At 38.1% G+C, this 12597-nt stretch overlaps 1 protein-coding gene across 2 annotated transcripts in view; it reads right to left on the bottom strand.

Moving 5' to 3' along the window:
- Window positions 1-12597, bottom strand: part of SLC44A3 (solute carrier family 44 member 3) — a 75252-nt gene that overhangs the window by 28061 nt on the left and 34594 nt on the right. The window contains exons 10-13 of one of the 2 annotated variants that reach the window (XM_075936568.2): window positions 12347-12512; window positions 9309-9431; window positions 3772-3928; window positions 50-133 (exon numbers count right to left, since the gene is read on the bottom strand). In XM_075936568.2, coding sequence (XP_075792683.1) covers window positions 50-133; window positions 3772-3928; window positions 9309-9431; window positions 12347-12512 — 530 coding nt within the window. The remainder of the gene's footprint in view (window positions 1-49; window positions 134-3771; window positions 3929-9308; window positions 9432-12346; window positions 12513-12597) is intronic. The other variant, XM_075936569.2, reaches the window with a different exon arrangement.

Here is a 12597-nt window from a genome sequence, read left to right as displayed (position 1 = left end):
CTTTGCTTATAGGGTACTTTAGGTATACACTTGATATAAAGTACTGTACCTGGTTAAAGTATTTTAGGCACCTTTCTAGGCACCAGAAGCAGCAGAAACAGCATTTGAACATGCATCTTGCACATGCACCCTCCTGCAAGGATATCAAGTAACTAGTTAGTGCATGCAGATTTTATATAATATTGACATTTTACATGAACTTGCTTAACAGGACACTGTAGTTCTCCTCACAAAATGTTCATTTAAACAGCAGAGATTTCCTTCCTGCTTATGGGAATTGTTTTTAATTCAGACCCTAAAGTATTAATGATTGATGAGGTGAACTTTTTTTTTCTTTTTCATGGAAGATACTACTCTGGAAGGAAAATAACTGCTGTAAGCAGCTTTGGTTGCTAACAGCTGCATGGAGCACAAAGCATGCAGGCAAATCAGTAACCCCTCAGTGACCAACAGAGTATCTAAAAATAAAAAATAATAATAATAAATACAAATATTATATATAGAGTATGTATTTTTGTTGTAATTCATACCAATGTTAGTTTTATTTTGGGCTATTTTTCAAGTTTTTGAAACAACTGGAATCCTATCCGGCAGAAATAAAAAGACTAAAGAGATGTATACAAATGTGCGTAGGCACACGCAAAGGAAATGTCTACACACACAAAGGAAATGTCTACATATCAGCTGAGAGCATGCTTCCTAGCATGAGTAGACAGATCTGCTAACTCTGCTTAAGTTAGTGTGCTAAAAATAGCAGTGACAATAGTGGCTCAGGCACTCACTCAGGCTACCCACAAATGTACAAACCTGCCTGATCCCTTGGGTATGTACTCTAGTGGTTAGCCTGAGCCACCACTCAATGCCACCAAAACCACAGCGCTATTTTTAGACACTCTCTCAAATGAAGCTAGCGCATGTGTTGTCTATCTGTGAAGGTAAGCTCGCTCCCAGCTGCTGCTAAATTAACATATTTACAGAGTATTTTAATTTTATTGGAAAAGATGAAAACAGCAGACTTAAATTCTCAATGTGATCATTCCTTTCAGGAAACAGTTTAATTTGATGTTTAATTCATCAAAGTCATACAAAGACTTTGATGAATTAAACATCATCTTTATAATAAATATAAATGTTTATATTAAACATAAAAAATAGGGAAAAGCATCTGCCATTACCTTGAAAACCAGAGTTGTTAATTCTACAAAGTACTTCAGAATTTAATTATGAAATCCTACACTGTGGCATGGCTATTTTCCCCACATGGTATTTAAAGTCAAATTCCATTTAATGATATTTGATCAAAAGCCTTTTTTAATCCTTTGTCTTTAGGGATCAGAAAGGTTTGTGTGAAGTTTTTCTTTTCTTTTAAAGTTAAGCACTTACAATGGCTCTGTGAAATCTTCAGGTCACATACATAGCTGTGGCATTTTATGGAAGCAGTGAAGGTGAAATTTTTTGAGTCTGGAGTTTAATATCTTTGCAAATTTTCCAGTATTCAATATATTTTTAAATGTCACCAAAGAATAATACTCTGAATTCAGCTGAAAGACAAAACTTTTCCATGTCTCGCTGGAGAACGGTATTTATTATAAAAGCAACATGCTAATTTTTTCACAATGGACAATATTCATCCCTTTCCACATTAACCCCTTAGAAGGAAACTCTGTATGCCACAATTCCACCATGTAATTCTATCAAAAGGAAGGGAGGGGGCTCCCTTGTGGAAAAGGCCATGATGTTCTTCTATAAATCCATCAAACTCCAGGGCCTCCTATGTGATGCTCAGGCCTATAAAGTGTACCCACCCTCTCCCAGACAGCATAGCTGCGGTGGAGCCAAGGATCTCATTTCCAGAGGGAAGGGAGACATCTGTGGAAAAGGTAATACAGCCTGGGCAAATCCTGGGAAGCCACAAGATGGCAGATTTGCATCCTATCCAGCCTGCCCACTTCCCAACCTCTGCCACCTTTTGCGCTCTTGTACTTTGTGGACGGGACTTCACAGGGTCCAGGTGTATGGTGGATTATATTCTGGTGTGCCAGAACCACTTGCGCCTTCTATATAGAGATGTGTTATCACTGTGTGGAGAGTCTCCTCCATGAATTGGGGGGGGAACAGTCTAGCCCATTGTTAGCAGGTGCCCTACAGCCTGTTAGGAGCAGCACTGCCTTACTTCAGTTCTGTCAAATCCTTCTAAGCTGGAAGGCTGGACGCTGTGCACCAGGGCCAGGAAAGGTAAAAGAAGAACAGGACATGGAGGATAAGCCTAAGGTACAAAGAAACCCTCCTTGCTAAAGAATATTGGCCCATTCAAAAGGTATCCAGAATTTCTAGCATCTATTTCAGATGTACAACAAAAGCAGCAGACGCTAAAGTTTCTGGTTAATCTTCTGATTAATCAGTAATTTCTTATTTGTTCTTATATATTATTTGTGACTTTTACCAGATTCCAGTGAATAGTCTTATATGCTTGTGGTATGATGAACTCCTTCACAAGTAGAAAATAAAACATATTCTTCCTATTAACAAAGCCCTTCTTATCCTATCATATCTATTAGTGAAAGGCAAGCCAACATCAATGGTTTATGGGCAAAATCTTCCACGAATAGGTTCCTAAAGTTAAGAAACTACATCCAAGTTCAATCATTTTAATAAGAGTAACTTGATTTTCAGAAAAAACAACAACAAATGGTCTGGTAGCACTTTACAGACTAACAAAACTTGTAGATGGTGGTATGAGCTCTCGTGGGCACAGCCCACTTTTTCAGATGACCAGAGTTATGAGTTAGGGATATGAAATAAATAGAAGAGGGTAAGGGGGGGGGGGGGAGAGAAAGCATCATTAAGTATCTGGAGAATGGGTACTTAAACCTAAGCAGATAAAAATCAAAGTCAATAGATAGATTCCTAAAACAGGAAGGATACCCCTCAGGGAGCTGTTAGCACCTTCAGTGATTATTAAGTAGGTAGAGTCCCCACCAGCCCATATCACAACTGAGTCCATTAGCATGGACTCAATTGAGTCCCAAAGCTCTTGATTTTCAGAAGTACTGAACACTCACAACTTCTGCTGACTTCAGAGAATGTTATGAGTGCTCAGCACATCTAACATCAAGTCATTCTGCAAATGGATTTCTGTACTCATATGGACCCCCAGTGATGTTAGTGGAACACCACACAGATTCTCTAGCTTATTACAAACTGCTGATTTAGAAACAGAACTGGACATCTCATGAGAAGCAGCTCCTCCCATGAGATTTCCAGAAATGACCAAAAGTAGTTGAAAGATATGCTGGAATTCTGGACTAGACTGTGGGCTAGTTCTTATTTTACCTATTCTGTTTACATACTCTTGTGGCTCATATCATAAGGCAGGTGAAAGAGCCCAAAAAGGAGAGCTTTCATGCTGAAAATAAATCATTCTTGGTAAGCTGTATTTTTTTTAAAATGACTATGATGCGAGAGTTTTAAAAAATCATTTTGCCAACTCTAGCATGCGCCTTCCTCCGCATATAAGATTTTACGTTAAAAAAAAAGTTAAAATGGTCAATCAAAATCACCTTTGATTTTCTTTTCTGAAGTTAAAAAATGTGATCTCAGGAGGAAAAGTAGTAAATACATACAAGAAACTATTTCATGAAGAAACCAGAATAAAACAAACTATGGATCATATTTCTATTTCTTACACAGAGTTCAGTTTTTCAGTACATATCTTTCCTGAACTTCACTCCTTACCCACTGTACCACGGTTTTACACAAGAATGTACCCACCTTTTCTTTTAGGGCATCATAAAGGGACATAAAAATAATTCTTGGAATTCTCACTACTGAGATTAAAAATGAGCCTTTTACAACTGTTCCTTGATGATAGCAAAAAAGAACTGATATGCAAGAGAGGATCAAGTGTCGTGGCAGGCTACTCTTATTTCTATGGGAAAAAACAAACAGCATGTTAAAAATGTTACAGAAATGGAGAAACAGCTAATTCTACTGCTATTTAACAAGCAAGTAACAAGTAATATTTTTATTGTTCCAGTCTCTTGTAATGCAAGTATTAATTAATAGAATCCCATGGAGGTCAGCCCTCAGTCTGTAGCTACTGAATATTTTCATGAATAACATGGATAATAGAGTAGAGGGTATGCTTATAAATTCTGCAGATGACACCAAGGTGGGAGGGATTGAAAGCATATTGGAAGAAGAGATTAGAAACAAAAGCAAAACAAAACAAAAACACCATGGAAAATTGGAGAACTGCTCTGAAATCAACAAGATGAAATTTAATAAAGATAAGTAGAAAATACTACTCCTTATGAAGGAAAAAAATCAAATGCACAAATACAAAATAAGAAATAACAGGCTATATTGTAGTAGTGCTGAAAATGATCTAGGAGTTACCACAGATCAATTAGGTGATAAGGAGGTAGCTAATATTCTATGGTGTATTAACAGGAATGTCATATAAAAGTCACATGAAATAACTGTCTTGCTCTGGTGAGCACTGGTGAGGCCTAAGTTGGAGAACTGTGTTCAATTCTGAGTGTCATGTTTCAGGAATGATTTGGACAATTTGTAGAAAGTCCAAAATAAAGTAAAAAAAAATTCTTTAGAAAATGTGATCTCTGAGGAAATGTTGAAAATCTAAGCATGTTCAGTCTTGAGAAAAGAAGACTGATAACAGTCTTCAGTATGTAAAGGGCTATTATAACAAGGATGGGGATCAACTGTTCATCATGTCCACTGAAATTAACATACAAAGTAGTGGGCTTAATGTACACCAAGGGAGATTTTGTTTAGGGATTTTTTTCTAATGATAACGGTAGTCAAAATCTGAAACAGGCTCCCAAGGGAGGTTGTGGAATCCCCATCATTGTACATTTTAAAGAACAGGCTGGACAAACACCTGTCACGGATAGTCTAGATTTATTTGGTACTGACTCAGCTTAGAGGACTAGACTTCTCAGTGTCCCTTTTAGCCCTACATATCTATGAATAATCTGGTATCTCTTTTAGGACTTGCTATAACTCCAACTTTGATTGACTTTATTTGGGAGCTGGATCAAGCCCTAAATCCAAATGAAGAAAAACAAATGAAGATATATGTGCACAGATATCACAACAGGAAAACTGGCCATGCAGGTGGGAGGGAAATGTTATAAGTAAACAAATAACATAAGATAATTATAAGTCCTTTGAATGCTTCCATACTGCTTCTGTCATCTTCCTAACCTCTCTGCACTGGGTTGTGCCCACGAAAGCACACCATCTACGTTTTGTTAGTCTTTAAGGTGCTACTAGACTATTTGTTGTTTTTAAAGTTTTTCTTGTTACAGACTAACTCGGCTACCCCTCTGAAGCTCCTTATTTTATGTTGTTACAATAGGAGGTCAGTCTGCAGGACTGTGTCCACTTGTTCTGAGACAATGTTAAACTAAAATAAATAAGCAGTCTGGCAAGATTGTACATGTAAAAAATTAAGGTTTACTCTCTAGTGCCACTATAATGATTGGGCCAATTCTGCTTTCAATTTTTGCTGATTTAACTCCTGAAGAATTATATTGCAGCCAACAGGTTTGTTTCAGATTTACAATGGAGTACATCAGAGCAGAATTTGGTGCACTGTGTTTAAAATATTATCTGAGTTACTCATTGCATTTTAGCTATGGTGCTTTGAGGTAATAACATACATATTCTAGCATCCAATTCTACATATGAAAATTAACCCCATATTTTGTCTTATAAGTGTTGTCAAAATTCCACATACAGGATTTTTTTCTACCGTATTTTCTGGCGTATAAGACGACTTTTTATACTAAAAAACATCCCCCCAAAATCGGGGGTCGTCTTATACGCCGGGTATAAGCATACTGTAACTTCGGCTACATACAGAACGTCCCTGTGCTGATTCTGTATGTACCGCGCTGAGCCAATCACGGCAAGCAGTGTCATCTATTAATGCATACAAAGCCTGCTCGGATTGGCTGAGTCAGAGAGGCGGGCTATTACAACCTTTGCCAATCCGAGCAGGCTTTGTATGCATTAATAGAATACACCACTTGCCGGGATTGGCTCAGCGCTGTACATACAGTATCAGCACAGGGACGTTCTGTATGTAGCCGAAGCTACAGTACTGTATTAGGGCACATCCAGCGGGCTGGTGTTATTAAATGGTGTTGTCTCGGAAGGGGGGGTAGTCTTATACGGCGAGTATAGGCCAAAACCTATGTTTTAACTGGAAAATTAGGGGGCCGTCTTATACGCCCAGTCGCCTTATATGCCGGAAAATACGGTATTTGCATTTTAAAGATCACTTTAATATGAATAATTTACAATAAATGGCATGGCAACTCTCAAGAATTTATACTAATTAACTCTCCAAAACCAGGAAAAGAACTAAAAAAAAATAAAATAAATGACTGAAATCAGTCTTCTCAGCACAATAAATCAGCATAAAATGTTTTTGAGGACTTCATATACACGGGTTACTATACCCTGTGGTCACACTAGCATAAAAGGTAGGAGACCCTTTTACTAGCAAACCCTAAATTATAGGCTCAATCCTATATATTATTTACTCAAGCAAAAATACATTGAGTAAGGAATTAAGGATCAGACCCTAAGTCATAACTAAAATATTCACTCTTCATAAGAACTTTTGAAGGATTCATTTATTGCTTTTAAAAAAGAATAGTCTACAGAAAAAACTAAGCATAAAAAGGGTGTATGTGTGTGGGTGAGAGCACAGCTGGGTGGAGTTTGAAAAGGTCTGCAAACACATTTTTATTAAATCTTCACCACTGCAGACATTTAAACCTTACACAGCTAAGTCAAGATAGTTATCACAGTGCTGCAATACAGTACTCCTGAATGTATCACTGCAGTCCTTTCATAGCAATAACTCCTTGCTAGCTATAAAGTCATATTTATATATGCCTGTGCACCACATTATTTTAAATAGGAAATACCAGCAAAGCGGTTGCTAGTATGCAATAGTTTTGGTCTTAAGACGAGGGGAGCAGCTAGAGGAATGCTGATTTTTATGTAGAGCAAGTATTTTGACATACTTTCTTAAAAAATCATTTTTATGTTAGAAATAAATATTTATTGATACCCTAATAATTTCACCCCTGTATTACTGCTCTTTCCTATTTGTGATGGCTTAAAATCAGACCTGAGAAAATTAAAGATTAAAGAACAGCAAGTTAAAATATTAACCAAGTTTAGAAAATATTGGAAGGGGAAAGATAACTCTGTTAATAATCCATTTGCTGCTGAAGATAAGATGAGAAGGGAAATTATTCTTTAACAATATGGATTAATAAGTAAAGTTTGATTTGCATAAATCCCTATAAATGTGGAGGCTGTTGCAAACTTCCTTGGTCTAACTGAGAATTTTCATATTCTAACAATATTTCATTATGGTTTAGGGTTGCCAGATGGTTTAACCAAAAATACCAAACGCCCCTTCCCACTCCCACCCCCAAAAAAACCACCAGGGGAAAAAAAATTGTTGAGAAAAAAAAAGGGGGGAGACCAAAGTTGGCGAGGGGGGGGGGGGAAAGGACCCCAAGAGTTAAGGCCATCTTGTCTTCCTGCTTCGGACGAGACAGCTTCCTTGAAGAACCAGGAGACTGGGTAAGTGGGGCAATACCGGACACCTAGCAACCTATTATGGTTCCAGGAATGCTGGAAACTGAACAAAGAATTTTCCTTCCTGGATCAAAGCAGAAAGTACTAACTTTAAGAACATGACTAACTTAAGAAAAAAACAACCCACTAGTGGTGTTTGTCTCTCAAAATATGGTTTGCCTTTAATCAGTTATTTTATCTTTATGGATCCCAAACACCCACAGCTCCAAATCCTACCAATAAGCTCTGCACAGGTGGCCTTTGTACATATATGAAGCCCGCTGAAGGGCTCAAAATTGCTCCAAATGGACACAGATCTTATTGTGGGACTGAGGCTTTAGTTTGAATTGTCTTACAATATTTTTGTTGTATTGTCTGTGAATGTCTTGATTAATACAGAAAAATACTGAACCCACGTTCCAGCCCGAGCTCAGAAATCTACACAGCAATGAAACAGTCCTGCAGTCCAATTTGACTGGCACTGGCCAGTCAGGCATAGAAACAGTCTTAGAATCAAATCCTATAGCCCAAGTCCTAAAACATTTAAACACACTCTTAATTTTAAGCATAAATGTGTTTGGAGGCTCAGGGCTCCGATCCTACAAATGCCTAAGCATATGATAAAGTTACTCACAAGACTAATTTGGGACTACTTGGGAGTACAGTTATTTAACATACTTGAGCATTTGTAGAATTGGGCCTTCTGTTAATCATGTTGGTTAAGTAGTCACATCCACAAAACCTCTTTCTTTAAATCAATGTCTGATCACAGCAAGGAGACAGCAGCTGTGCACTTAACCCCTCAACACAGCAAGATGACAATAAATCCTTATACAAAAAAAAATCTCGCTAACAAGATTTGCACAAAGATCTTTCTCCATAAAAACGGGCTGTCAGGAAAGTCATTTTTTTTTGAAAGTTATAAAAGAATAGCCATTGCATAAACCATTTTTTATTAAATTAATAAAGCCTCTTGGGAATTTATATTTTATCTGAAATAAAAGAAAGCAAAGTGTGGTTTCAGTATTATTATTTCAGGTCAAACAGATGTCACCACTAAAGCTAATCCAGCTGAAACAACTCTCTGCCCTCCCATTTTTAATTCCGCTTCTGGACAGTGGCTGTGAAGTGCCTAATGGTTGTTGTGTGTACTGAGGAAGCAGGTTTCCTCAGGGAAAGGCTGTCCCATTTCCTGCAGCTATTCACTAGCTAGAAGGTAAACCTCTCCATGGGATATCATAAAAAAAGCTCGTGACAAGCATTTATGAAGCTGCATCACAGAACATTAAATTGCAGATTCCTGGTGACAAATTCACTGTTGTCAATAAGAACTAAGATGGTTCATGGCCCTCCTGCCCTTTATGTCAGTAATACTCCTACTCCACCATCCAGCCCCATTACTTTACAGATAAGTAGATAAACCAAAACAGTGAAGACAGATCAAGGAAGAGGGATCACCACCATTAAATACATCTACATAGCATTTCCCTTTCCATGCACAACTCCCTCGCTACAATGGGTGTCAGCTGCCAAGCAAATGGAATACATGGGAGGAGAAAGATTTCAATGGAATTCAGAACACAGAACATGTCTACTCCAAGAGTTCAATCCTGAACCTCACACTGGTGGTGTAAAGTAGCTGGAAAGCAGATGGGTCTGGTCTCTCGAAGATTAGTTACCTAATCCTGAGGGGATAGCGAGCCAGCCCAGCAGCTTCAATACTGTCTTTCCAGCCCTGGATGTAGACGGAATGGCCAGGTTGCTTCCATGCCTTCTCACTTCCAGAATAGTCCTTCGGGCTGCTGAAAGCAGTGCAAAATACAACAGCTCTGGGGCTGCAATATATTTTACACCAGAAACAAGTTTACCAGCCCCAAGATCAGTAGAGCCCTGTGTGCACACAGAATTTGAGCTGAAAATGTGATCTATAGATGTCTGTAGAAATAAAGCAAGGAGCTACAGATTTTCTGGGTTCTACAGGTAAGGTGTGTATGTAGTATATGAAAGCAGCTTAACGTCATCTTTTCCTGTCTCACCCCTGAAGTACTCCACATATAGCTTGGAGCATCATAGTATCTGGATCAGTGATTTATGCAGCCCTGCACACAAACTGCCCATACTCAACAATTAATGATAGATAATCTAATGAGTGTGAGCTTCAGTATAAGTGCCAAATCAGAGAATACACTGGGACAGACACTCCTGTGAAATGTGACTCTCTCTCCCCTCACTTCTTAAAACAATGTGTTAAATTTTAGTGCCTTATTCAGGCAAACTCCCAATGACATCAATGGAGTAAAAAAATCTCATGATTTGGCCCTCTAGTATAGTTGTTCTCATCCTTTCTAGATTATGTACCCCTTAAAGGAGTCTTATTTGTCTTGAAAACCCCAAGTTAGATCTGATTTTGTGGAATGTAATACAAAAGTGTCACAGCACAGTGCTACTGAAAACATGCTTACTTTCTCATTTTACCATATAAATCAATTGGAATATATATATTCTTACATTTCAAAGTATAGAATATAGAGAAGTATAAACACACAATTGTCTGCATGAAATTTTAGTTTGAGCTGACTTCACTAGTCCTTTTTTCCTGTATCCTGTTGTAAAACTAGGCAAATATCTAGCTGAGTTGATGTACCCTCTGAAGGACCTCTCCACAGTTCCAGGGTACGCATATCCCTGATTGAGAACCACTGCTCTAGTATAACTATTCATTGTTTAAGACGGAGAAATTCAGATTCTGATGACAGAGCACTTCTTTTACAGGATTGGACACTATGCTATACCCTCAGGAGCGAAGGGCCACTGAACTACTTACAGCTCTGCAGGGGCAGTGGTTACTTGTGTTGATCCCAGTGAGAGCAAGGAGATTAATGTATGAAATATGAACCTCTGGTCCTGACACAGTGGGTGAAATGGTAACAGGTTATGCCAGCATATTGATCCTCTCCCAAATCAGCGGGTTTTGATAGAAAAATAGAAAATGGGCATTTTAGATTCTCTCTATACCAGGAATATTTTAAAACATTCCTCTGTCATTACCACCAGTTCAATCTCACCCCTATTGAGAGCACTAGAGTAGATGCACTTCTGACAAGTGTTTTAAATGCCGTGTTGATTAGCCTTGCTTTAAGCAGAGACAAATAACACTGCTTAAAAAGGGGGCTGCAGGGCTCCCAACATTGCAACCACCAATGGAGTTGAACCTGTATTAATAACAGTGGAAAATGTTTAGACCCTTGTCCACTATAGGGATATTTTTCTAAACTGGTTTTCCTGTCAGAAGAGAGAATAGAGTTTTCCAAAAGAACACTTTACTATCTAAAACCTGCTGATTTGTTAAAATCAAAACATTCTGTGAGACTGTTTTGATTTGGAGAAATTCCAATCAACACCATGCTGGTTTCCTGACAGCTCCCTGTCAGTCTAAGAGTAGGATACCCTGGAAGTCCCACCTCCCAAATAGCCTACGCCCCCAGATCTATGGCAGCCGGCCAGGTGGGCTTTTGTGCTTCCAGGCTCTTTACGTGGCAATTGCCACAAAGGAGACACCCCCACAAAAGGCCATGCAGCTTTTCTACGTTTGTATCTATACACGCACTTTTTTATTCCATTATAGAAAAAGAATTTTTTCGAAATTTCAGACTTTCACAGAACAGAACACGTGTTACCATATTTGCATGGTATGGACCAGAGGAAACACAACAATGTGGTTAGCAAATCAAAACATTCCTGTACAGTGTTGGCAATCAAAACAAAAACAGCATTGATTTACTGCATGAAACCTGTCTTATTTCACTATCTAAAATGAAGGGAGTGTAACAAGCAAAACACGATAAACAGTAAGAAGTAAATGAGATTTTCACAATTCCTGCCCATCTAGCTAAGGTGGTGTCTTGGTAACTCAAAAATCAAATAAACTGGCTTAGAATATATTTTTTAAAATCTTAATAGTGAGCCTTTAACAACCCTTCAAGTAAAAATATTTGCGTTGCATGACAAAAGATGCTCAATAGTTTTTACAGCAAACTTCTAGAGGATTATTCAGTAATAGGAGATGAAAAGCCCAGTGGAAGGACGGAAAGGAGATGAAATCACACTACAGGTTGAACCTCTCTAATCCAGCACCCTCCGGACCTAATTGGTGCTGAACCAGAGAATTTGCCAAACCAAGGGAGGTTGATATTGTCTAGCAGCATTACCAAAACTTCCACTTCTTACTGGGCTCTTAGAAGACATTTACAGGTAAATTAGAGCTAAATAACACAGAATACTGAGAGCCAGTACTGGTGGCTATAAACAAACTGCCAGAAACTTGATCAAACCAATGATAAGTGGACGTCTGGCTAACTAAAATTATTCCAGACCATGAATGTTGCCAGACCAGAAAGTTCTGGAGTAGAGAGGTTCAACATGTACTTTTGAATTACTCTGGGGCAATCTGCTACACCTTTACTTAGAGCTACCAACATTTACTGGGGCAAGGTTAAAATTTAACTTCCGTTTTGTCAGAGGAGTTGTGCTGGCTTGCACATGAGAGCTCATTCAATGCAATGAACACCTTAACTTTCTAGTTTCGCATTCTTAAATTAATTTAGTTCCCAAGATACTAGTCTAAATATAAATCTAAGGTATTTTATAATAGTTTATCTAAAAAAGAGTAAAGGCTAAGAAAACACTAAATATATAAGGAGATAAATTTTGAACATACCTGTTGAAATAGCACGTAACCACTACTCCAGCAATTGTCATTTGCTGACAAGCCAAGATGAATTCACTAGTCCAGATAAGGCCAATTAAATGGTACCACCACATGTAGCGAATGCCAGACAAAATTTTATATTCTACTTGTCCTCCTGAAATGACTTGTGCATTACCTGAAGTCAAAGATATCACAATATTAATCACAACTCAGCAAACAAAACTGTACTTAAACATGTCCCATATATCCCATGCATTTAC

Source organism: Pelodiscus sinensis, chromosome 9 (assembly GCF_052426305.1).
Source record: "Pelodiscus sinensis isolate ZL-2025 chromosome 9, ASM5242630v1, whole genome shotgun sequence".
Classification (NCBI taxonomy): Eukaryota; Metazoa; Chordata; order Testudines; family Trionychidae; genus Pelodiscus; species Pelodiscus sinensis.
This window is presented reverse-complemented; position numbering and strand designations above follow the sequence as displayed.